General features: G+C 37.1%; 1 protein-coding gene across 2 annotated transcripts in view; it reads right to left on the bottom strand.

The window, feature by feature from the left end:
- Positions 1 to 3294: 3294 nt before the first annotated feature.
- The window catches only part of PDK1 (pyruvate dehydrogenase kinase 1), a 29589-nt gene continuing 6175 nt past the window's right edge, over positions 3295 to 26708 (bottom strand). The window contains exons 4-11 of one of the 2 annotated variants that reach the window (XM_019656802.1): positions 24704 to 24888; positions 24306 to 24401; positions 23209 to 23286; positions 21577 to 21653; positions 19659 to 19757; positions 12134 to 12244; positions 8478 to 8591; positions 3295 to 5981 (exon numbers count right to left, since the gene is read on the bottom strand). In XM_019656802.1, the coding sequence (XP_019512347.1) occupies positions 5841 to 5981; positions 8478 to 8591; positions 12134 to 12244; positions 19659 to 19757; positions 21577 to 21653; positions 23209 to 23286; positions 24306 to 24401; positions 24704 to 24888 (901 nt within the window). In that variant the 3' untranslated portion in view covers positions 3295 to 5840. Of the gene's footprint in view, positions 5982 to 8477; positions 8592 to 12133; positions 12245 to 19658; positions 19758 to 21395; positions 21440 to 21576; positions 21654 to 23208; positions 23287 to 24305; positions 24402 to 24703; positions 24889 to 26708 lie in introns of both variants that reach the window. The other variant, XM_019656803.1, reaches the window with a different exon arrangement.

Below are 26708 nucleotides of genomic sequence, written 5' to 3'. Positions count from 1 at the left end.
TAAAGGGTTTGTTTTTCCTTCTTCCACCCTCAATCTGATTTTATTGGTTCAATTTTCAGATTATTGAAAGTAAATCATTCAATTTTTATGCTACCAAAACTCCAAGATTCTAACAAGTATTGTACTTGAAATCAAACATGGAATTTCAAAAAACCTTCCTCTGCTGTTGAAATAATACTTTAGATATGGGTTTGATATTTTTACAGCTGTATTGGTGAGGGATAATAAGACAGAAATCATTTCAACTAGGGGAGATTTAGTGCAGGGAATTGATTATGATGATAGAAAACTGAAAGAGCAAAAAGGCCATTGTGAAGTAACCCAAAGATTAATAATTGCAAGAAAAAAATGTTTCAGTCCCATCCAAGGCTGCAGAACAAAAGGGAAGAAGACATGTTACAAAAACCCAGGTGTCACAAGGAGCACATGTGGCTGGAATCTCCAAGGAGGAGGTGTGTGGCTGCTGCTCAGGGCTCTGAGGGGTCATCCGGGGCTAGGGCTGGGATACCTAAACATACTGGACACCTATTTGTCACGTGATAATTACAGAACAAGAGGGACAACTCATCAGTGACACAGCAACCCATTTCAGAGAAGACAAATCAAGAGCCACTATTGAGTAGACACAAACCTAAAATAATATATTACAGAATTCACAGCACAGATAGAGATTGACAAGAGATCATTCAGCTGGAAAGCTACAAATTGAAAGTGAATGCCTGTGGCAACTTGTACTCATCATCAGGACACTACGGATTTAGCACAGGGCCTCGTACGTTTGTGGAAAAGATAATTCAGATTACTTTGGGGCCAATATTCCAGGACAAACAGCATGATAATTATGCCTTCCAGTGATAATGAGCATTTAAGAAAATGCACATACCCAAACCTAGTATCCATGAATGTTTCCTTTTACTTCTTTGGGTTTTTTGAATTTCTTTTGTGTGGTCTTTTTTTTTTTTTTTTTTAGCTGAGCCATCCTGCTACCTGTTGGCAACTCAGCAGCTGCTCAGCTCGGGCTGGACTCAAACCGCTGTTGCTCAGAGCTCAAACTCTTGAGCAAGCTCTTAACCAACTGAGCCACTCAGCCGGCCCTGTGTGGTCATTATTTTATCGAGCACGGTGGATAGCTTAGTGCCCGCAGCAATAATACTGCCAATTGCAGTACATCAAATTCATTTCACTTAGAATGCTTCTGAGAAAAGTTAGAGAAAAATAAAGTCTTATTTCCTTTATGGTAAATAAAATTTCAGATTGTGTTTAACAGGATACTTAGAAAAAAGGACAGTTGTTTACACTGAAGAGTAGTAACAGCTGACTTTTTTACCTTTTTAAATTAAAGGTACTTGACCAAAGTATCGCAATGTTCCCCCTTCTAAGAAAAACCAGAGAATCTTCCATTTGACTGTGTTCAGTTTTCACTGAAGAATCATCTTCTGGAAGCTCTGAGTGTACTAGTCATAGCATTACACAGAACTCCACCATAACTTTCTCTTTGATTTGAAATCACGTGCTGTTATATGCTAATTGGAAATTAAACATGCATATAGAGTGCTAGCTCAAAAATACCCATTATTAACTTTATCCATTTCGAAAATATAGGTCTGAGGGAAGAAAATTTTTTAGTTTTGCCTGTAAGTCACAATAACCTTCCACAATTTGGGACTGAAATCAAACATGGTGTTTTTTTCATTATAGCAATTCAAAATGACACCATTTAATGTGGTTTATGAAAATATCCAATTATCTCTGAGCCTCCAAACTGCCTAACTAAAAATGGAATCCAATCAACTGAGTGGCTCTTAAATGATACAGGGAAAGAGAAATTTAATTCCATGACCTAGAAAAGCCACTTGAGGATGACGCTTATGTTTTTGTCTTTAGTCCCAGTGTTCGAATCCCATAATGGAAGACAACCAAGTATAAACCCATGGCAGGAATACTGCAGCTTTTAATATTTGAGTTAAAAGTGCCCTGGCCTCATAAACTCTTTCCTAAAAAAATTTTCCATCATTTTTAATTTATTATAAACAGATGTCAACATTTCAACTCAAAACTACAAAATTTCTAACAATATTCTATGTGACAAATACAGGAAAGTACCCTTCTACACTTCCAGAAAATAACTCCAACAACACTCAAATGGAAGTTTCTCTGGTTTATCTTATTGGAATGAAAATTTTATATTTTTGCTAAAAAAATCTCTTAATTTAACCAAGTAAAAGATAGCTGTCACTATTCCCGGGTATAAATAACGGCTTTCCAAGACAAGAAAAAAAGACTAAAGTTTTGTACCAAAAACTGGCAATCTTGTCTTTTGCTGTTAAAAGCCTTAGTGATTGCTAAAGAAATGCGAAGACTAAAAAAAGTGAGTGGTATGATGTCTAATTCTTTCCAAACATCTAAATAGAACAAAAGGTGCAATAGTTTAAAAATGCCAGAACTAAGCAAACCAGTGGTGCCTTCTTTTTTGACACATAAAATCCTTCACACTATATTATAGTATTTTTTCAAGTGCATTGGGCTACACTGTAAGAAAGTTAATTATTGGGGCCAGCAGTTAATCATATACGATGAAAAGTTTCTCCAGCAAAAGCCATGTGTGCAAATGAGCTAACTCAACCCTGATACTCATCTGTTAAGACTTCATATTTATGTCACAGCAATTGAAGGCATAAACTGAAACTGGTTGACTGACACTTGGCTTCCTCTCTGATTAGCCACAAGGCCATAGAGGAATCATAACACTAAGAGTTTGTGTCCCTAGTTCTTGATCTGTGTTCTGTTATGGAACTTGTTGGCTTTAACAATAAAGGGACATTGTGGTCCTGTCCCATCAATCAGGAATAGGATAGGAATCTATCTTTGACCTGAAAAGTTTAGGTATGACTTTCAACTGGTACAAGCAGAGGGGTAATACTGGTTCAATGAAAATCTTTTTACAATTATATTGTGAAAAGTTAATCGAAGAGCACTTAAATATACCCTTTCAAAAATCACACAACAGATCTTCATTTATGCAATAAGTCACCTGTGGGTGTTTGGATAATGAAAATCTAGGATAACTCAAACCATACAAACGCTCCCTCTGGCTTTCTCCATTAGAATACACACATTGGAAATCTAAGTTTCAAATCCTTCCTCTACTGAAGATTGTGAGATTTAATGCAAGCCAACTAACTACAAACTATTGAATGTTTACAGAACATTGAGCCTGGATGATGAAAGACTTATTTAAAAAACAATTGTATTTTCAAAATCTAAATTGACCCAATTCAATTTTCAAACTAAGAGTTGATTCATGTTTTCAGTTTATTGCCATTCACAAAACATTTTATAAAATAACATGGTAGACTCCCACCTCAACATCTTCATGTAAAAACTTCACAGTGCAAGAAAGTGATTGCTATTGAGCATGAAGATATCTAAAGCCAGCCAGTATTTTAAGTACAGGGCAGAATATTTTTGCGATTCTTTCTAAAAAACGTTGGCACATTCCCTAAATGCCCAGGTTATAAAAATCACTTAGTATCAATTCTTATCCTTCAGTATATTTCTATATCTACATGGCATCACATTTAAATGCTGGTAGACAAAATAGTGTAAAAAATCTAAAAACTTTTCAGGTGGCACAATGATTTAAAACCAACCAGGAAAAAGCTTTCTCTGAAATATTTTTCTATGTAATTTTCTGTCCATTACCACAACAAAGTAAAGAGCCATTATTATACCAAAAAAGAAGCTAAAGGAAAAGATTTCACTTTTCCTTTGAAAACGCCATTTCTTAGCTCTTAAATAAAGAGGAAAAGGTTAAAAATTTTTTTTTTGGGGGGGGGAGCGTTTCATACGTAAAAACATCAAGTTTATGTCAGTTGTACAAATGTCTTGTTTAGGAAAGAAAGTAGATAACTTTGATTCAAAGGAGTCTAAAAATTTTATCATTACAAGAAAAGTGTAATTTAAAGCTAAAAAATTATATTGAACTAATAAAAATCATCTATTAGCATATCCTATTGTTTCTCACAAAATGTATAAGGAACAATAGGTTACATAAAAGACCTCTTTTTCCTACATTTGGTCAGATTAGATAAGAAGCCTTGGGCAAACCACATACCCTGAGTCTCAGGATCACCATCTGTCATATCAGGGTTCTGGCCTAACTGTCCTTTAACATCCCTCCCAATTTACACATTTATATAGAATTGTTAAGCTTATGTAATCCTTTTGAGAGTGAGGTGTTTCAACTAAATGCATTTTCCAGATAGATAAAGTTCCCTCCTTTAAGTAGTAAAGCTGTTCTTTAAACATTTAAAATCTTACTTTAAAATTTATTGTCACTGTTTTTCCGTCACCTTAAAGATGAGCTATGACTAACAACATAGTCTCCTAACTTCATGGTCTCCCAGGTTTGGCGGCTGACGGCGTGACCAGCATATACAGCTTGGGCCCTGGCTCCAATTCTGTGCAACTCTGGGCCCCACTCTGAGTCCCAACACAAGGATGATATCACCTGCTCTGTATCTTTCTGTTTTAAAGCCCGATGGAGCTATCATTAACATACCAAAGTATCTGTAGACTACAAATTATCACACAAATGCAAGGATTGCTGCGATAAGCCCAAATTGGCTTTTTTCCTGATAACAAAGTCTAGATATTTCTTATAAAATGTATGTTCTTTGTCAAGATTTGTGCATTTAGGGTTCTGATCCTTCGGTTATCTGGCTATTGTTCTCCAGTAATCATCTTATCTCCTGCTTCTAACTATGCTCCTAACTGTACCAGGCTTGAGATTCACTTTGCCACCCTACAGTCTAATAGTCTCACCTTTCAAAAGGTCAAAACCAAAACCTAAAGATATCTGTTACTTTAGTAAATGTGGTATTATTATTACTCATTTTAAAAGAATGGTTCCCTAACTAGATGATGCATCAGACTCACCTAGGAAGCATTTTTAGAGATTCCTGGGCTCTAGCTGTGGAGTCTAATTCAGCATGTATGCAGTAGGACCCAGAAAGGCTCTGCTCCTCAAAAGCTCCTCTAGGTAATCTCAGTAATGTTCAGATTTTGGGACTCAGTGCTTTGCCCTCAATTTCTTCTCTAGAAAATCAGCAGTTGCTAGTTTGTTTTTAGGAAAATTTTAGGAAATTTTTTTAGGAAATTTTAAGGAAAATTTCCCCTTGCATTAATCATAAGCACATTCAAAGTAGACTGCCCATGATCTTGGCTTAGATCCATACGGAACTAGTCATGACAATCTTTCACAATAAATTTTAAAATGATAAATTAACTTCAGAGCTAAGATAATGCATGCAGATGCTGAAAGGTGGCTGGTTCTGTCCTAACAGAACAACTGGTTCGGCTTTACCTGCAATTGGTCACTGGTATGTGAAGACTATCTTATAACAGTTGCCACTACTATAATACATAAAGGATGGCAGAACTCCTCCAAATAACTGAAAGATGGCTAACTAGCTTATCAGTATTACTAAGGAAATGTTTCCAGCAGACTTAAATGAAAATTGTATTTTAAAAACCACACAGCTTCCTGTAGAAACCCAAAGACTTCCACTCTTCTGATGTCTACCTTAAAGAGAAAAGTTGACCGAAACTACAGTTATTTAAAAATATGTTCAATTAACTGTGAAAATATAAGCGTCAAATAGGTAGGTTTGACAGGAGATTTAACAGGCATAAATGGAACTCAGATTCCATTTATTCTACCCAAATAGTTACTGTGAAAAGGATACATGAAGTATTTGGTATAATGCAGTTCTGAACACCATCCCTTCCAAATCTAATACAAAAGCCACACTTGGAATTCCCAGGTGTCCCAAGCATATCTAGGCACTGCGAAATGTTGTCATGTCTTTTGGTTCTCTGCTGGGGACACACCAGTCATCAGCCTCATGGTTGGTGTTGTAATGCTTCCGGGCAGCTTTGTTATACACTGGGAGTCTTTCTATTGATTCTGTTGACAGAGCCTGAAAGAAAAGCAGAACCTAAGTATGGCCATGTTTTTAGGATCCATTATTTGAGAAACTATACAGTAGCAATAAGGTTAGTACCAATTAAACAACAATTCATTGGCTTTGTATTTGATTAATCGTAATACTGTCTCCATACATTGTAAAACAGTGCACATATTTGAAATGTGTTACTAAGTCTGTGGCACTGCCTGGCGTGCATATGGACTGGTTTGTAGCTTGCAGGAATTCTCCAGCCAGCCAGGAAGCTGCTAGACTGAAATCTTACACAGGTGTAATAAACACCTTTTATAAAACACGACCCAGAAACAAACTGGTTAACTGAAAAAGTCATGTAACTATAAAAGCATAAAAATTGACATATGCACCTTAATATAATGGTACAATCATTTAATGAACTCTATTTTAATTACTTATTAGAAAAATATTTTTTCAGTATAGTCACTGTCTTTTTAAAGATTCAATATAATACTATTATCAATAAATATAAAACTATGTCTAAGGCATCTTGGCTTTTGAATGAACCATTCTTGGCCCTGGGTTTGATCCTGTGTCTTTTCCTCCTGCCATTAAAGCCAGCAATTTCAGTTACAGCGTATATGATTTCTGCAGCATGCATAATTTCATGTTTCCAATATATCATTACAATTAATTCACTATTCTATTTCAACTTCCTGTGTATCACTGGAACCTAGATAAACTATGTTCCTCATTATCTTCTCCAAGTTGGGGTATTTCAGTAGAATTTCAACCTTAAGACACAGGCATTCGGGCCGGCCGAGTGGCACGTTGGTTAAGAGCTGGCTTGGGACACCAGCTCTGAACAGCAGGGCCCCGGTTCGGATCCCACATGATGGCCAGTGACACTGCCCTCTACAGCTAAGATGCTGAACAACAGCTTGACCTGGAGCTGGGCTGCCGTGAGTTGCTGGCGACAGTGTAGGCTGCAGCCCCTGTGGCAGTGGACTGCCTTTGGCTACTGGGAGTGGCTGGCAGCCAGTGTGAGCTATTAAGAGTCGCCAGGAGTGGCCGTCCAGAGGCCGGCGACCAATCTGCCTCAGCCGGGAAGAGCGCAATGATAATACCAACATGGGCCAGTGAAGCGACGTCCTCCACAACTAGACTGAAGAAAAGAACAGCAACTTGTCTGTTCCCCTTTCCCCCCCACCCCTAACCCCCCTCGCCCATTCCCCAGCGCTGTTCCCCTCCCCTAATTCCCCAATAAAATCTTAAAAAAAAACAAAACAAAACGACACAGGCATTCTCCAAGATGTAGAAAATATTCAGCTGTAAATTTCACTGTGATAATGTGAAGGAAGGTCTTTGACATTGATGATTTTAATGATTCTGTAAGACTGTCATCTATTTTTTCCAAAATGGAACTAAAAACCTTTCATCTATATTTTCTCTTTAAATATGCCAGAACTACCAGCACCCTTTGATTTTTTGGCTGGATCAAAGAGGTTACAATTGGTGATAAAAATATTGCCTTCACACTGTCCTTTTTAAGTTCCTTACAATTGAGATGGTTAAAAAAAGAAAAAAAGAACTATTATCTTGAAAGAATTTAACCTTTTCAGGTAAATTTTTTTTCCAATATAAAGTCTTCACTGCCATCTAGTGGCCATAACAAGAAACTAGTCATTAAATAATTAGGCACCAACAGCCCACCGCTTAACCAATCTAGTGAACAGATGGAGCTTGGTGCTCTCCATCCCTGGAAAAGATACTGATCTCTGCATAACCACAGGGAACATCGCAGGCGCGTAGGCTAAGTGCCTCTCCAGCCTGGTGAGCTACAGGCTTACCACCAGCCTGTGCTTGCTCCTAAATCTGCTTATGCAATTGCATCTGTCGCTGTAAATACAAAATGTAATCCAGCATTACTTAAAGTGCCAAAATAAAGGCGGAGAGTTCTTCAAAAAGTAAGACAAATGTTTTTGGAAAGACTCATGGAGGAAAGTCACATAAAAATTGCTGTCAAATCAGTAGAAGACATCTGTTAAGGACCACATAAAAACCAAAAAGGGTTGTGTACCTGGTTGTTCCTTTGTTAAAGAAACAAAACAAAACAAACAAAAAAATGCACTTTGAGTACAGCTTCTACAAGAAAGACAACTGAAACTTCAATCTGCACATCCCTATACAGAGAAAAGACCTTGGCAGTACATCAAAAGACTCATGGGTCAATGTCCATTAATGTGTTTTATGTAAAAACTAAATTTGTAAGATATAAAACTTTTTATGATTCCCCACTCTAACCCAACATTTTTCCTATTAACAACCATAGTCCTGATCATGACAATGACAGCATTTCTTTTCCCACAGTCAAGGAGATCATTTGTCAAAACAGATGAGGTCCCATATAAAAAGCCATAGACTTCTACTTTAATATCATGAGGTAGAGGAAAACTTCATTTCAGCTATAAATATTGGCATTTTTTCTTCTAATCGAATGAAGTCTTGTTCCCGCAAGAAGACTAGCATTGCTACCTTAATGTAGATCACTGCATCCGTCCCGTAGCCCTCTAGGGAATACAGCTTTAGGTCTCCTTGGAAGTACTGTGCATAGAGACGTGAGATGGGCAGTCCATAACCAAAACCAGCCTGTGACATGAGAAAAACAAAATTCTGTTCAGAAAGCCACATACTGAAATATTTTTTTAATGAAAATAAATGCAACTGAGTGCCCCAGGGCTATCAGAGCCTGGCATCTAAGAGACCTGCTAATACCTAAGTATTCATAAAGATCAAGCTGGAACGCAGCTAAGCACCACATTAGAGGACCCCGCTCTGGTCATTTAGAAGTGTTCATTCTTTTTCTAGAAGTGCCTTGTGGGGGTTGGAAAAAGCATGTTGCTTTACTTCACAGGCCTGCTCTAGAGTATCCCAACACTGCTTTGGGAAATTTCATATAAAACATGTTCTCTCTTCTCTTTTAGAAGCAAGAGTAGAAAAAGCCTTGCTGCATCCTAAAAGATATATCTCATGATTTCATACCATGAATTTCCAGTCTGTGTTCTGAACCTGGAAGAGATCCATAATAGGCCTACTTTCTTAATTCTCACTGACAAGTCACTTCCCTGCTTAAAACTCTTCAAAGCACAGACCTCCCACCCCTTATCCCCAATCCACTGCCTTGAGATAAAAATCCAAGCTTCTAAAAAGAACTTTCAACATCTGATAAGATCAAGTCTCTGCCTTCCACTTCCCGGTCCAGCTAAACTAAATGTCCTGCTCTTAAGTTCCTCAAACATGTCATGCTATTTTTCACTTCCGAGTCTTTGTTCATCCTGTTCCCAGTCTCCGGAATGGCCTTCTTTACCTAGATAAATCCTACCAATTCTTAAATACAAAGCAAAACATTCAGATAAATGTAAAAATGGGTTTTATAACCAAGTCAGATATTCAATGATATTCCATATTATGCTGTAGTTAAGGGCTCACGTGGATTCAGGAATCAGAGCACTATTAACAAATTCAATCTCCAGTTTTTCCTACCTCCACTATTTATTACTTGATTTTTCTGACTCGAGTATCTGTTCAGCCTTCCAAACCAACTATCCACTCTCCAACATTCCTCCTTGCTCTGGGAGGCTGATCTGAATGGGTGATGTCAGTGGGTTCCTGTGCCTTCTGCTTCCAGTGGGTCCCGCCAAGGGGGAACCCAGTAGGAGTTCAACAGGAGTCACTCCCCTGCTTCCCGCCGGTTGAAGCTGCTTCGCTTGGGCAGGCTGGGCCCCTTGATAGTAAGCAGCTGCGTCTGCAGTCTTCCCTTCTTCCGGGCTCTGCTCAGCTCTCCTTTTCCCTTTGATTCTGGGTGGTGACAGCTCTACTCCTAGGAGCCCTGGATTCCTGTACTATCTACTCATAGCTCTGCAATTTGTCTCTTTGTAAATAAGCCTTCCTTATCATAATTTGAGTGAGCTATCTCTTGTTCTGTTGGGACCCTGACTGATAAAGTTAACTAGTTCCAGGAATGGCCCCAAGAAAACTGCACGGCAGGTGGCGCAGGACCCGCTGGTGCCCGATCTGTTTTATCACTGCCTCTCCCACAACCACACCTGTGCACTGGTGGGGCCTCCCCTAGGCTCACAGCTCACAGAGAAGAACAGCACGGGCCTGATCCACACTGATGGATCTCCTATATGCCAGCACCAGCCAGAAGTGGGCTGCCTTTCCCCACCACCATCTCTCTCAGGGGCAGGAGGGAAAGTAAATCCTTCCAGTGGGCACCACTCAAGGTGGACCAGCTACATGGAGTCACGGGCAGTGGCAAACAAGCTGGCTGGTCAAGCATTTAGAAAGAACAGCATTGGGTAGCTGATGAGGAGGTCTAGAAAAGGGAAGTGTGGATGGTCTCTGAATGGACTTACAGTGTGAAGCTATTCCATCCATGTAGCTGCCCCCCGGAAGGCATCCACGTGGACGAAGCTCTCAGGAATCAGGCAGACAAGGTGCCCCCTGATGTGGGTATCAGGCAGCCTTTCTCCAGCTGCCCCTGTGCATGCTGACTGGGTCCACTCACAAAGTGGCCGTGACATCAGGAAAGAGGCTCTGAAAGCTTAACAACAGTCTTCCCCTTGGTAAGGCTGTGTAGGATCTTAGGGGAGCCTGTGCCGTGTCAAGCCTCCTGTTTTCTTAAAAATTCACATAAATTTTGCATCCTAAACAAACACTTATATATTGGGTTGTCGGAAAAGTCATGACGCATTTTTGCAACGAAAATCATAGAAAAAATACATCATGACTTTTCCAACAACCCAATAGTATTTACTGTGTGCCAGGCACTATAAAAAGTATTATTACATATATTAACTTTCTTAATCCTAACAATAACTCAATTTTTACAATTGGGGAAACTGTGGTATTAAAAGGTCAATAATTTTCCCAAAGCTACCCAGCTAGGATGCAGTGGAGTCAGGAATGGAACCAGACAGTTTGGTCCCGAGTCTGGACTAGTATGCTACCCCACTCTCCAAGAAAATATTTATTACAAAAGCAGCACATCCCATCACACCCCTTACTTCTTAGGATAAAGTCAGAATCTAAGAAGATGCTGATATTTATTATTTGACCTTGTCTGCCCTTGGCACACGGATGCACATATCTCAATTTGAAAAGCACACTGCTGGAGCATTTTAAGTTTGGTAAGACATGAACTACATTACAGTTGTAGCTACAGGATTTGTGCTATCTAACAGGTAAAACTATTAGAATGAAGTTCTTTTAGTAACTTCCTAGAAAAAGTCTAAAGTAGATCCATCTTATTCTGTGTTTCATGTTCCAGCACAACTCCAGTGTGTATGCCAGACAAGTTTCAAAGCTTAGAAGAGCAGTTCTTCCAGAATTATAGGTCAGAGATTGGGCAAAGCACTTTCCTGCAGTTTGGAGGACAAGGATGGAGTCAATTTAAAAGCTAATCTTGGGAGTGACCGGTTAGGCTCAGTTGGTTGAAGTGTGGTACTGATAAAACCAGGGTTGCCGGTTCAGTCCCCGCATGGGCCACTGTGAGCTGCACCCTCCTTAGAAGAGTCAGCTATGCCATTGTAGCATGGAAGCAATGTGTGGCCAATGACCATGGCTGTTCCCCAATAAAGTTTTTTTTTTTTAAAGCTAATCTTAATAAACCTGAAAATAGGTAACAAAAATAAAAATAAAAAAATACCAGCAAAACAATTATAATTTGAGCCATTACCAGGTTGTGAGTAAACTGATCAGAACTCTAGGCTTATTTCTGAGTCTAGAGTATGAGAGCTTTCTAATTATAAGTGCTTAAGGGGGAAAAAAAGTCAACACTGACAATTAAATCAGCGTGGACCAAATACCAGTAAAACTGCTAATTTAGTCCCACATTAGAAACAGTGTATCAAAATGCAGTTTACCACATGAAAACTACTGACATGTCACTGTCACGCTTGGCAAGAGAACCTTTAAAACAATACTCTTTGTTTTATGCTCTTCAATCAAAAGAAAAAAAACCATAACTAAAGGCTGTTTAAATTTAGAGGAAAGTGTCTTTTTCTAACAGCTTCCCTTCTCCCTTGTGGTATATCCTACACAATGGCTTAACTGATGTACTTGGTAAATAATTTATTTTTGGGCAACTCACAAGAACACACATCATTATTTCTTGATCACATACATACCAGGGGCACTGCTCGAGACGTCTCGACACGAGGCCGGGGTGCAGTTGAGTACATGTAGTTGAAGAGTCTGTCAATTTTCCTCAAAGGAACACCACCTCCTCGGTCACTCATCTGAGATGAGAAAGGATCATGCTCTCTATGACCAAGTGCCATAAATAGTAGAACACCAACGCATCCTCAGTGCACACTTTAACCACTGGCTGGAGTATGGCTTTTCAAAACGAATACCATGCAATCCAAGTGGCAAATGTAAATGTTTCCCTCACTGCTGGACTTAACGCCTCTAATGTGTAGAATCCTAATACACAGTAAACTCCATCATAATACAAATTTAATGTTGTGGCTTTGTGTGTCTTTACTGAAGTCACACTAACAGTGCGTAGGACAGTATATGGCAGAAACTAAGCCTATCTCGGGTGTAGGAATAAATTTGTTATTCCTTTCTCGTGGGCAGTTTGGCAACCAGATGAAAAACGCATGAACCCTTTGCCCCAACAATGTTTATCCTAAAAAAGTAATCAGAAAAGTATGCGAAGAATGTGTGAAAATTCCCATCACAGCACTATGGAGAATAGACAAAACTGGATTACAACCTAAATAGGGGACTATTTAAGTAAACTAATGACATATAAGGAAACCAATTTTACTGTAAGACTAATTGATAAAAACAAGAGCTAAGTTCCTACAGCATCTCATTTAGTTATAACTAAATGATGTTGAATAAATATTATTCGAGGATCTGCTGTATATTACTTTCACAATGAAAATTAAACAGCTATTTCAATTTTTTATTAAATAAAAACCTGCTTTGAAATACCATTTGAAGACCTGCCTCTGATCTATCTACAGTTAGATAATTGCAGTAAGAAAATATACAAGGACTTTATTAAGAACCTGTGTGTAGCATTATGCTTAAAATTTGTGTTGGCCATGAATTCAAAGCCCTATGAAGAGATTTATTTTAGTAAGATGAGTAAAGAGCTCTGCATATTTTCTGAGACCCATTAATCTGTTAATTATTCATCCTTTAATTTCATGCTTTGCTGCACATTTGCTGGTAACATGACTATGATGCCTAAAGGTTCTGTGAATACTAAGTAAAACACATATTAGAATAGATATGAGGGCTGGCCGAGTGGCTCAGTTGGGTAAGAGCTCGCCCAAGAGTGTGAGCTCTGAGCAACAGCAGTTCGATTGCCGGCCCGCGCTGAGCAGTCGCTGAGCTGCCAACAGGTGGCAGGATGGCTCAGCTAAAAAAAAAAAAAGAATAGATATGAAAATAAAAAGGTACAAGTCAGTAAATACTTCCTGGTTTGCCTTAACCTCTGGCCAGAAAGGCTATAGCACCCGCTAGGTATGAAACAAGAAGTTGATTTCTAGCCATAGGCTAGTATGAGAAAAGCAGAGTGAAGCAGAAAGGACAGAGGTGACTCTGAGAGTCTTACAGGTGAAGGGGGTAAACTAAGCCATAGGAATATAGTTAAAAACTGATAAAGGTAACCTCTGCTTTGCAGCCCGAAATACAATAAACTGCAACCAATAGATTTTAAAGCTGGTCAAGAGTTTCCAAGAGAGTTGTAAGAGATGATATTATACCAGAGGATCTGAGTTCTTTGGGAACAGGGAGGGAGGGAATAAAGGGAGAGACAGACATTTGGTCTGTATATATTTAAGACAAGAAGAATGGCACTCTTTATGACAAATATATTGAGAAAGAGATGTGAAAATTAAATTTTAAAATTCTCTGATTAAAATAACTTGAAGAGGGCCGGCCGAGTGGCGTGTTGGTTAAGAGCTGGCTTGGGACGCCAGAGGGCCCCAGTTCGGATCCCACATATGAGGGCCAGTGACACTGCCCTCTACAGCTAAGATGCTGAACAACAGCTCAACCTGGAGCTGGGCTGCTGTGAGTCACCGGTGACGGCGTAGGCTGCAGCCCCTCTGCAGTGGGTTGCCATGAGCGGCCCTCAAGCTGCCGTGAGCGGCCATCCAGAAGCTGGAGCCTGATCTGCCTCCCCCGGGAAGAGCACAATGATGGTGCCAACTTGGGCCAGTGAAGCAACGTCCTCCACAACTAGACTGAAGAACAAAAGGACAGCAACTTGTCTGTTCCCCTTCCCCCAATTCCCCAGCGCTGTTCCCATCCCCCAATTCCCCAATAAAAATCTTTAAAAAATAATAATAACTTGAAGAAAAAAATCTTGACTCATGGGAATGATCATAAGCCTACAGCAAGCAAAAGGAAAGAGATTATGAAAGAGACAGGTAGTGGAGTAATGTCAACAGGAGGGCCGAGGAAGAGAAGTTAGCCAATTATTTTTAAAGTTTTCTCTTCCATGCATGAAATTACCAGTTCTCAATGTCATCTAACCAAGAGTTGCCATTCCTAACTTCCTGTTCCTGGTAACACTGGGCTCCCTCAGCTAGTTCATATGAATTTCAGGTCCAAGGGAAATGAACCTCTGCTAACTTGATGACAGCTCTGAAGGCAGGAAATTTACTAACCCTGAACTCACCCAGAGCTCCTGAAATCTCTTACTCGACAGCTTTTCAATGTCAAGTTTATAAAATCATCAACAGTAAATGAACCAAGACATTTATATTTTAATTTAAAAGACATGTGGCTATAACATTTACATGATTTACTGAATAGAGACTAAACACAAAATCTGAGAGCAACTAGAGTTATAACGCAGAAAAAAAGTAATTCTTTCACAAGATTTTCAGCAGAGGGATAAAAGGTGAAAAATGTCAGTAATTTGAACAAACTAAAGAATGGGGGGGAAAACCCAGGTCTTGACCTTGAAAGTCTAGGATAAGTGATGTGGATGAAAGCTCTCCTGAAGAAAATTAAAGCAAGCATTTAACACGTAAAGATCTAACAAGAGTGGATGCAGTCATGTGACCTTGGATGTAAGGAGGAAAAGCAACAGGAGAGGCAGAGCCTCGTCTACAGGTAGGGCTTAAATTGGGGCTTCTAGAACAGTCTTTTCAAGATCCTTATGAGTTTTTTAAAACAGATTTATTGAAATATAATTTATATATCATACAATTTACCCATTTAAAGTGTACAACTCAACATTTTTAAATATATTCACAGATGTGTGGAAACCATCAACACAGTCAATTTTAGAGTATTTTCATTACATCAAAAAGAAACCCTGGAGTCTTTATTGATTAAAACAACCACTAGTCTACTTCTTGCCCCTTTATATTTGCGTATTCTGGATATTTCATATAACTAAAATCATGATATATGGCCTTTGTTGATTGGTTTCTTTCACTTTGCATAATGTTTTCAATGTTGTAGCAGGTACGAATACGTCATTCTTTTTATGGCCAAATAGTATTCCATTGGATGGATATATCACATTTTGTTGATCCATTCATCAACTGATGGGCCTTTGGGCTATTTTCAGTTTTTGACTATTGTGAATAACGCTGCTATGAACATCCATGTATACGTTTTTCTTAAATACCTGTTTTTAAACCTTCAGAGTATACACATACCTAGAAGTGGAAACTCTGGGTTATTACGAACCTTTCTTTAAACCAAACCAACAGGTCCCCTGAGCAAAGCCTGTCCACCAGCACAGAATGAGTCTCTGCTGAGTGCCTAGGAGCTCAGTGAACTTTGAGCCATGCAGTGATGGATGACAAGTAATGGAAAGCATCTGCAGATCAGTAAGCTAAAGCACAAGAACCAGAAGCAGAAAAAAGGTGCAAGGAAGATCCTGCTGTAGCATAACTTATTAAAGCCCCAAAGAAGATGTAAGGGATGTATTTTGAACCAATTAAACCTCGTGGGCAAGTAGCTGACACATAACTAACCAAAAATTAGACACACATTAGCATCTGGGCTTTAAAAAAAAGTGACACGTGCACAATACTTTTTCAGCAAACAGATGGTACTGCCATATATTTATTTGTGTTTCACTCTTTTAAATGAACAGCCAAGAGAGATAAACAGAAGAAAGAAATTCAGAGATAACAGTGCACACAGCAGACATATTAATTTTTTTTTAAAAGTTATTAATATCACCAGAGTGATAAAAAGATAAAACTAGAACAGAATGCTATAAAAAAAGAATAAAAAAATAAAGAGTTCTTGGAAGTTTATAATAACAGTGAAATTAAAAATTTAATAGAAGAGAAGTTAAAGTCAGGGAAATCTCATAGAATAGGATTAAAAGTTAGAGATAAAAAACAGGAGAAAAAAGATATAAAAAAATAGAGGATCATTTCATGAAGGCCAACATTCTCCAAATATGACTATCAGAAAGAGAAACAGTACAGAAGAAAGTATCAAGGAAACAGCAGAAATTCTCAATTCTAATGGGCCAAGCTCAGTAAATAAGAAAAGGCCTACACCAAGTCATGTCATTATGAAATTTCAGAACAGAGCTGAAGATCTTAAAAGCTTCAGTTAAAACAAACAAAACAACAAAACTTCATAACTAAAACTGATCACATACAAAGGAATGGGAATTGGAATAAGTGTTAAGTCTTCTCAAAAGGAATAGAAGGAGTAATGTCAGCAAAAATTGTAGAGAAAAAGAGTTTCAGAAAGTCTCTGCTCCATCAAAGCACCAAGAAAAAGGCAAAAAATTGTCAGAATCAACTTTGTTCAGCTCTGGAAATTAACCAAAGTCTTGACGCAATCTTGGGAGCGTGAGTCAGGAAAAACAACAGTGACATTTGTGGTGTTTTAATTTGGCTTATTCCCACCACTCTCCCATCAATAACATGCAATCAGAATGAAATCAGCAGCCCAGCAGCCACAGGGGAGGATGTCTTTTTCTGTCCCAACTCTGAGCTCTCAATGCAAAACATCTTGCCTGTACGCACTCCCTATGTCAAAAAAATTTTTTTTGTTTTTTGTCAAAAATAACTAAAGGTAATTGATTAATTTGAGGGCCCCCTGAGGCAGTACACAACATTTAAGGCAAACAATAGGCTAACCAAAAAGCTTAATAGGAAAAGCTGGGGAATGACATGTGCATAAGGGCTTAGAAAAGCTCAGGGATATCCTGAGCACCCAGAAGATCATGTTCATGCCTCGGGCTATACTCATGTTTAGGAAAAACCTGAAAAGGGCCCTAAACTTTTTACCTCTGACTGACCTTGAGGCTCTATACCAGCAGGATCTATAGGTTAAGTAGAGTTAACATATTCAAAGTACTGAAAGAAAAAGACTAACAACTAAGAATTCTATATTCAGCAAAATTATCTTTCAAAAATGAAGCAAAAATTAAAACATTCTCAAATAAGCAAAAACTGAAAGAGTTCATCAGTGGTATACCTGTCCTATTAAGAAATATTAAAGAGGTTCCTTCAGCCTGAAATGAAAGAACACTAGACAGTATATCAAATCCACATGAAGAAATAAAGAACACCAGGAAAAGTAACTACATTAAGTAAATATAAAAGATAGTGTAAGTGTATTTTGGGTTTAATATTTTTCTATCTTAAAGACAACTGCATAGAGCAATAATTACAAATCTGTGTAGATGGACATACAATGTATAAATATGTATGTTTTATGACAATAACAGCACAAAAGATGGGGAGGGGAAGGGAAAGGACCTATATAAAACAAAGCTGTACTATTAAAATTAAGTTGGTATTAATTTGAACTAGATTGTTACAAATAAAGATGCTGAATGTAATCCTAGGACAACCACTAAGAAAATAACTCAAAGAAATATAATAAAAGAAACAAGACAGAAATTAAAGTGGTACACTAGAAAATATTATTTTAACCAAAAAACGTGCCACCTTGGGCCAGTGAAGCAACGTCCTCCACAACTAGACTGAAGAACAAAAGGACAGCAACTTGTCTGTTCCCCTCCCCCCAATTCCCCAGCGCTGTTCCCATCCCCCAATTCCCCAATAAAAATCTTTAAAAAAAAAAAACAAAACTGGTTAAAAAAAAAAAAAAGAAACTAAAAAAAAAAGGAAACTAATTCCAAAGCAATCAAAAGGAAAGAAATAATACCGAGTGGAAATTAATGAAACACAAAATAGAAAAACAATGGAGAAAAATCACAAAACAAGTTGGTTTTTTGAAAAGATTATCAAAATTGACAAACTTTTAGCTAGACTGACCAAGGAAAAAGGAAGTAGACTGAATGAATAAAATCAGGAATGAAACGAGACAGTACTACTAGTCTTACAAAAATAAAAAAGATTCCAGGGGAATACTATGAACAACTATATGCCAACAAATTAGATAAGCTATGTGAAATGGACAAATTCTTAGAAAGACACAAATTACAGAAACTGTCTCAGGAAGAAATAGAAAATCTGAATAGACTTATAACAAATGAACAGATTGAACTAGTAATTAAAAATCTTCTCACAACAATAAGCTCAGATGGCTTCAGTTGTGGATCCTAACAAATATTTAAAGAAGAATATACACCAATCCCTCACAAACATCTAAAATATAGAAAGGGGGGAATAGTTCCCAACACATTCTAGAAGGCTAGTATTACCCTGATACCAAAACCAGACATCATAAGAAAACTACAAACCAATAAATAACCCTTATGAATATCAACGCAAAAAACCTCAATGAACCAGAGAGAGGGAGAAAAAGAGAGAGGGAGAAAAAGAGAGAGAGAGAAAGTAAAAAGTGAGACTAACCCCAAGAATGCAAAGTTGGTTCAACACACAAAAATCAATCAATGTAATACACCAAGTGACAGAATAAAAACCACATGATCATCTCAATCTATGCAGAAAAAGCATCTGACAAAATCCAAATCCTTTCATGATAAAAACACTCAACAAGCTAGGAACAAAAGTGAACTTTCTCAACCTAATAAATGGTATTTATGAAAAACCAGCTAATGTACTCACTTCGGCAGCACATATACTAAGAAAAACCAGCTTACATCATACTTAATGGTTAAAGACTAAAAGCTTTCCCAAGATCAGAAAAAAGACAAGGATGTCTCCTGTCACCAATTCTATTCGGCATTGTACTGTAGGTTCTAGCTATACCAATTAAGCAAGGGGAAAAGTTCAGATTGGAAAGGAAGAACTAAAATTATCTCTATTTGCAGATGACATGATCTTGTATACAGAAAATCCTAAGGAATCCACAAAAATTATTAGAGCTAATAAAGGAGGTTAGCAAGGCTGCAGGATGTAAGACCAGTACACAAAAATCAGTTATATTCCTATACACTGGCGATGAACAAAAAAATTATGTACTATCTACATAACACTACAAATACCCAATATTTTAGGTTTTATATATCAAAGTGGGTATCAAAATGGATATTCATGACCACCACTAAATTGTGTGTCTCCAGGATTTACTTTAACTTGAATCATCTGAATTAGGGACTGGAATAAAAACAAACTCAAGGGATAATTCTGTAATCAATAAATAAAACAATGTGCTTATTAGCTATTAGGGATAGGATTTGTTTCCCCTAAGAATAAATTAAGTCTTCTAGAAATTATGCGCATGCCTGTACATCAACTGAAAAAAAAAACACAAAAAGCATTTTACCTTCACAGTCAAATCCTCATTACCCAGTGTTATGTGGACTTGAATTGGTGGGTAAACACCTTTGTCAGCATGGTATTCCATGGTCGCTCTCATTGCATTCTGAAATAACATTAGGGTTACATTAAAAATACAACTTAAAAAAAAGAGAAACTATAATTTTTAACTATATATGCACTACTTGAAATTTTTTAAAAAAATTTAATTTGATGGAAATATGCCAAAGAATCATAATTCTTATAACCATATTTTAAAAATTAACTTTTGAAAAAATTATTAAGTCAGTTTTGGAGGACTTGTGAGGTATTTTGATTTAAAGATTCCAACTAAATTCTGCATATTTTGCAAAACCAGATGATGTCTCAACACTTTTAACTAGTTTACACTAAAGCAGAAAATTCTATCCAAATACTTTTATATTTAGTAGATAACAGGCAAACCTTATTTTTGAAAACTTTCATTTCTATTTTATTGTCATAAATTGCTTTAAGAAAAAAATTTTTTTTTCATATACTATTAACAGTAATGATCTTATTATGATGTAGAAACAAATCCAATTTACCACTAGTTTGAAACTAAGCATGTTTACATTGTTAAACTGCTATGATCAATTTCTAAAGGACACAGAGTATACAATGCCAACATATCATGAGCACTAAATGATAACATGACATGCAGCAGGAGTAGAAACTGATAAGACTAGATAAAGTTAAAAGGGCAAGACAGGACTGAATTGGGAAATAAGTGTGGCCCCGGCTCACCCATCAGAATTGAGTATCCCTGAGGAGGAGATGCCATCATCTACCAAAGGTCACTTAAGGTCAGGTTCCAGAAGGAGGCCATTTCTAGCAACATTATGTAAAATCTCTTGTGTGATATGGTATAATAGTGTTTCTTTCATTAAGCATCATGGGGAACAAGATCTTTACGTGACTAAAATTTCAAATAAAAAAGCAATTTGAATCATTTAAGTGCCAATTCTTATTTATTTAACCACTTTGATAGATTTTTGGAAGGTATTAGATATATTCTTGCTGTCTTAGAACAAAAGAGTGCTCTTGAACCCTTGCTGCTCTAAGACATTTTGTCAGTTTTTCTGTTTCAGTGTATTTTTCTTGTTTGTGATCAGCCTGAAAGCAACCTCTTCTCTCTTCTAGTTTCCTGCTGGCTGAAGACATGGTAACTAAAGTAAGAAAGACTACAGGTTTGATTTAGGGTGTCACTTTCAGCCACAGGGACCTGTACCACTCCTCACCACCAACTTTCCTGACTACCAGCAAGTCCGTTAATATGTTTTTTTGGGGAAAACAATATTCTCAACATGACTAGCATAATTTTATTTCATTTTCAAAATTTGTTGTAAAGAGCAAACGTAACAGCAGAAGCCCTGTAAGTCAATGTAAATGACTCTCTCAAAAAAAATCATAATAATAATAATAAAGCACACATCAGTGGGACTCTGGTCCCTTAAGGGTGGAAAGCTGAGAATCATTCTTCTAAATGATTTGTAAAAATATAAATATTGAACTTTATTGAGCACCTATAATGTGCTGCCATTGTATTGGACATTTAGTATGTCACTCCAAATTTTCTTAACAAACTGGATAGTATTATCCTCATCTTACAGAAGAGGAAACTGAGGCTCAGAAAGGCTGAGTGACTTGCCCAAGGTCACACACATTTTAAGTGGCACCAATGGAATTCAAACAAGGTCTTGCTGGCCCCCAAGTCTGAGCTTACCACCACACTGAGGTGCCCATCAGTGCTGACAAAAGGCTGGTCTCCTGCAATGTGATATGACAACATAAAATGACATCTTTGAATGAAGCCGAGGAAACCCCGATAAAGTATTTAACTTTCAGAGCAGATTTCTAACCTCAGGAAAGGGCTGATAAAGGTTATGTAATACTATTTTACAAACCTTGAAAAGTTCAAACACCATGTGATAGAGATGGGATGGTACATAAACCACTTGTATTGGCTGTCCTGGTGATTTTGCTACAGAGCAGAAGAGAAAAATATAAAAGTACAGGGAGATGTGCTTACAGAATTTTAAAGAATATACTGTGTAGTGATGAAAAGAAAACATTTACTATGGAGGAGAGAGTATCACCTGGGAGAGACCTGCTCCACCAGTTCTTCACTGTATTAGCGTTTGAACCCCGTGCCCACCTAGATTAGTAACTGACGGGGACAACGTGAGTCCTGTATCATTCTTGCAATATGACCAACCCATCTCCCCATTCTCCTCTATGACAGTCTTTTGAAAGGACACAGAACCTTAAGGTCAGAATTTTACTTTCCAAAAAGAAATGTTACAGTCTATAAATTCCACGGTCTGGCTCACATATTCTTTTTTTTTAAAGCCATTTTTTCAAATATTTCACCTACGTGGATTGTTTTCTGTTTTTGTTTAGCCATTTCTATAGATATAGATCTGAAGAAAAAGTTTAAACTAGTATCAATTTATCAAGGGATGCTAATTTTACATTCAAACGTTTAATAGGAGCCCAGGTAAAGCTGGGGGGATGGGGCAGATAGTGCATAAAACAGAGCCTTCAGCAGAGCAAAGGAGTTAAGACACCCCATACGCTAGGATTCTAACACAGCCAATAAACTAGACTCTCCTCTGAATAAACTGCCCCTTGGAAACATGGATAGGTCATCAGAAACTGCCCACAGTAATTCAGGTTCTCAAGCTATCACTTGTACATTGTGGTTATTATTTACTGAATGATACCATTATGGACCAAAAGAGTTAATACAGCTTTAGAAAAACACCAAGCAATTCTATTTTCAACTGGGTATCTTCTTCCACTGTTCTTCCACTATTAGGTCCAGAATATGATTTAGATTTAAGCCTGTTTAATTTTATTCTTTTTAAAGGGTCATGTTAACGTAGGAAATGTTTTTCCCTCACCCAAGCTACCCTAACTCGAGGAAAAACAGTGAGATTCATCAATCTCCTTCCAAGGCATCTAAACCTTTTTTGTCCAAAAGGCACAAATCAGGGTGAAAAAAAAAGACCATTAGAGATAAACAGATTCTCAAATGAGCATCTTCCCTCTTTTACATCTCTAGGCTTTTCACTTCCTCAACAATAAAAAAAAAAAAAATTTACAAATCAGGAATTAAAAATCTTAAAGGATAAACCCTACATTACTGAAGTGCACATAAAAGTCAAATGTAATTTTCTTGGCATCATTTTTTTTTTCTATGACTAACTAGAAAACCAAAGATAAGCAAAGAATCAACAGTTCCAATTAAAAAATAAGGAAAATGGGGAATAAAAAGCCAAAATGTATTTCAGAAAAAATTCAATTAAGTTAACTACACACACACACACACACACACACACACACACACACACACACACACACACAAATATTTTTAACATGATTGCTCTCCTTCAGCTTTCATATCCCATGAAGAAGTATTTTGAAAAGGGCTTCTGATGAAAGTCCTTTTATATTAAAACAAATCTAAATTCTTCCATCATTCCTTCCCAGGTAAATCATAGCACTGATCACTGAGGAAAAGACATCAGGCTTACCATTTAGTTCTTCAAGTTCTAGTTCAGGAGAGTTAATATAATACAAATCACATAGACGCCTAGCATTTTCATAGCCATCTAGTATGAATCAAAACAAAAAAAAAGCGTTAAATTTACTTCTGTTTCATGCATTAAGGTGGCAACAGTATTGACAAATGAAATTTTAAAACTTTCTATAGAAGAAAATACACTTTCATAAACTTAGTTTGAAGATCTTTTTAAGTATGACATGACAAAGCCTAATAGCCCTGAAGGAAAAATGACAGATATGATTACAAAAAAAAATAAAAACATCTGTATAGAAAAAAGACACTATAAAGAAAGTAAAAAGAAAAACAGGCAGAAGAAACTATTTATACTACCTATACCAAACATTTAGAGTTGGTGAAGGTTTAAGAAACAGAAACTCTCATTCATTGTTTGATGCCTTTTGGGGGGGGTATCAAAATTTTAAATGCATATTAAAGGTTTTTATTTCTAGGAACCATGCCTTCTAAAATACTAACAAAAGTCAGTACATATGGAAAGATGCTCATTGCAGTACTGTTAATAATAGAAAAAAAATTAAAACAACCTAAATATGCATCAGTAGGAAGATGAATTAATACATTTTTATACACCCATACAGCCATTCAAAAACCTGGGGGTATGGCCATAAGTACTGAAAATGGTACAGTCTGTAAACTTGTAGAAAAATATACATGGAGTGCCCCATTTTCCAAAACAACAAACAATGTTAAGACTGACAATCATCTATGTGTATGAGTACAGTATAAACAGAAAAAAGTGTGAAAAGATGCAAACCAAACTATTATGAATTATGGCTCCTCATATACTCAATAGGGAATTAAGAAAGGGGGACTTGAATTTTTTGAAGTGAAACAGAAACCCTCATAATATCACCATATTTTGCCTAACAAAGCATTGTATCAACAAAATATTCATCCTATACATAAGGCATAATTAACATAAAGTTATTTGCAAACCCATACATTTGCTCCTAACATTTTATCTCATGATATAAATAGTTGTTTTAACAGCAAGAACTAACACTCAACAATTTTGATTTCTGCATCCTTTCTGAAATAAGTATTTACCTTGAATAACGTCAACTACGTTGCAGTTTGGGTTTATGCTTCCAATGTGTTTTCGATGAGATGGGCTTCCTTTGTCTTTCCCACCAAACAATAAAGCTATCAAGAAATAAAATATAAAAATACAAACAAAATCAGCTAAAACACCCAAGGACCTTTTCTAGATTTGATTACTGTTTCTCTAAATAGTACCAAACAGTAGAACAAATATGTTCCTTAAACATAAACATAGTATTTTACATTCAATAAAAATACTTCCTTTGTATGGCAGTCTATTTACTTTTTGTAATACTCAAAAAAAGTAAAATTGAACATTTTCCTTAAAGGGAAGTTTTCTAAATAAATTTAAACTATACCAACACATTTTATTTAGTTTCTTCTCTTGACTTCTGGACACTTACAGTGCTGATTGAGTAACATTCTAATTGAAATGCGGCTCATGAAGAAGCGGTCCAAAAAGTACTGAACATTCTGGCTGGTGACAGGATCCACCCCGAAGTTCTCCTTGTATTCAATCACACCCTGAGCCATCGTGGGAATTACATCATTATGTCGGTTTCTGATCCGTATCACAATATCTGTAAAGCTAAACACATCTGTCTCTCAAAACAACCAAATATTTTGACAATAAATTTAATATTAAAAATCTAAGTTTACCCAACGATTCTAGGCAAGACAATCCCCAATTCAGCAAAAGGAGCATCAGTGCACGTTTTCCTACACCTAGTAAATATATTTCAGATCATAAAATATATCAAATCTGTGAAGGTGTAAGGACCTCCAAAATAAAACTTTTGAAACGAATTATTTTCTTGGAAGTCTTAAAAGTAAGGCTGCAACAAAACAGTTAATCCTAAGAATATAAGGGGTTTTCTTTAACCATTATCACCTAGGATCACCTGGCTACTGGCTATGAGGATGGTGTTCCAGGGACATTTGGCATAAAAGACAGGTTAGTTGCTTCTAGGGAACACATTCTCTGTAAGGAATGAAGATGAATGAGCCAATAAAGTCTGTCTGTTTTGGAACTATTCCCTAGGGTTCAAAGAAAGAAAGAATCACTTAGAACAGAAAAGTAGGATAGAATTCTAATTTCATCCACCCTGTAAGTTTAAAATGGGAGAGGAAAAGTAAACTGTTGTATTAAAAGAAAAATTTTCAAATCATCCAGCCTTCCCATTTCTGTCATTTATTGTAGAAGATATTCTTGCATGAGTAATTTAAAGACTAAAAGAAAAAAGAAGTCTTAATTATGAAGTAACAAAATTCATCTTGTAACATACCCATTAGAATTTACACTTTCTCAAATGAGGCTTTCCCATTCAGTCATTATCTTGAATACTATTAGCTTATTCCAATGATGCTCTCAGTGCTCAAAACATTTTTGGAATTCCTAGTTTGTAATTACCTTCAAAACCAAACTGTTAATCCAAAATACAAACAAAACTCCTCAAAACCAACAAACAACTCACCATTGCTATTCAACCTTTTATTTTACCTTTCTCTCTTTTTAAAGCCCCAAACAGTATTCTTCTGCTTGAGGGCACTAAACTACTGTTTCCAGAAGGTTCTAGAGCATAATGTTCATTTTTAAGTAGACTGTGTGGGTGTACAGCCTGGTCTTACCATTTGCTAGCTATGTGACCTTAATGTTACCTTAAATTATTAACCTCTTTGTGCACAGGTAGCATTATCTCAACAGAACTGTTTTAAAGATTAAATCATATCATTAGCGTAAAATGTGCTCCATATCTAGGCATAGAGTAAATTCATGATGTTATTTTCAGACCAAAATCATGTTTAAAAAATTGAAGTGTTACCATGACTTTTAACAACAGTCAAAAATGTATAAAAGATTCTGAGGATGACAAAAGAGGCGGTCTTCAACTTTTGAGCAACATTCCTGGGGGACTGCTTGGGTTTATCAGTTCTGCTATGTGGGTGATTAAATTGATCATATTACTTACATTATCTTATAGACCACAGGTCATAAACTAGAGACCCATAGACATGTATTTGTAGGCCTTCAGTATTTTTTTTTAAATTTTACTTAGTTGTCAATCATTCAAAATTGGGAGCTTTTTCATAAAAAATCTAGACTTGGAGCTTTTCTGTAAACACACACACACACACACACACACACACAAATCAGATGATCTGGGCAGCATTTCCACATAGAAATGATCAGCAGGGGCCGGCCGTGTGGCGCATTAAAAGTTGGCTTGGGAGCACAAGCTCTGAGCAGCGGATCCCACATGAGGGTCAGTGACGCTGCGCCCTCTACAGCTAAGATGGTGAACAACAGCTTGACCTGGAGCTGGGCTGCCGTGAGTCACTGGCAACAACATAGGCTGCAGCAAGGCTGCAGTGGGCTCCCATAAGCTACCGTGAGCGGCCGGCAGCCGG

The sequence above is a fragment of the Hipposideros armiger genome, unplaced genomic scaffold (genome assembly GCF_001890085.2).
Source record: "Hipposideros armiger isolate ML-2016 unplaced genomic scaffold, ASM189008v1 scaffold_266, whole genome shotgun sequence".
Lineage (NCBI taxonomy): Eukaryota > Metazoa > Chordata > Mammalia > Chiroptera > Hipposideridae > Hipposideros > Hipposideros armiger.
Note: the sequence above shows the minus strand (reverse complement) of the source record. Positions and strands in the feature narration are given on the sequence as shown.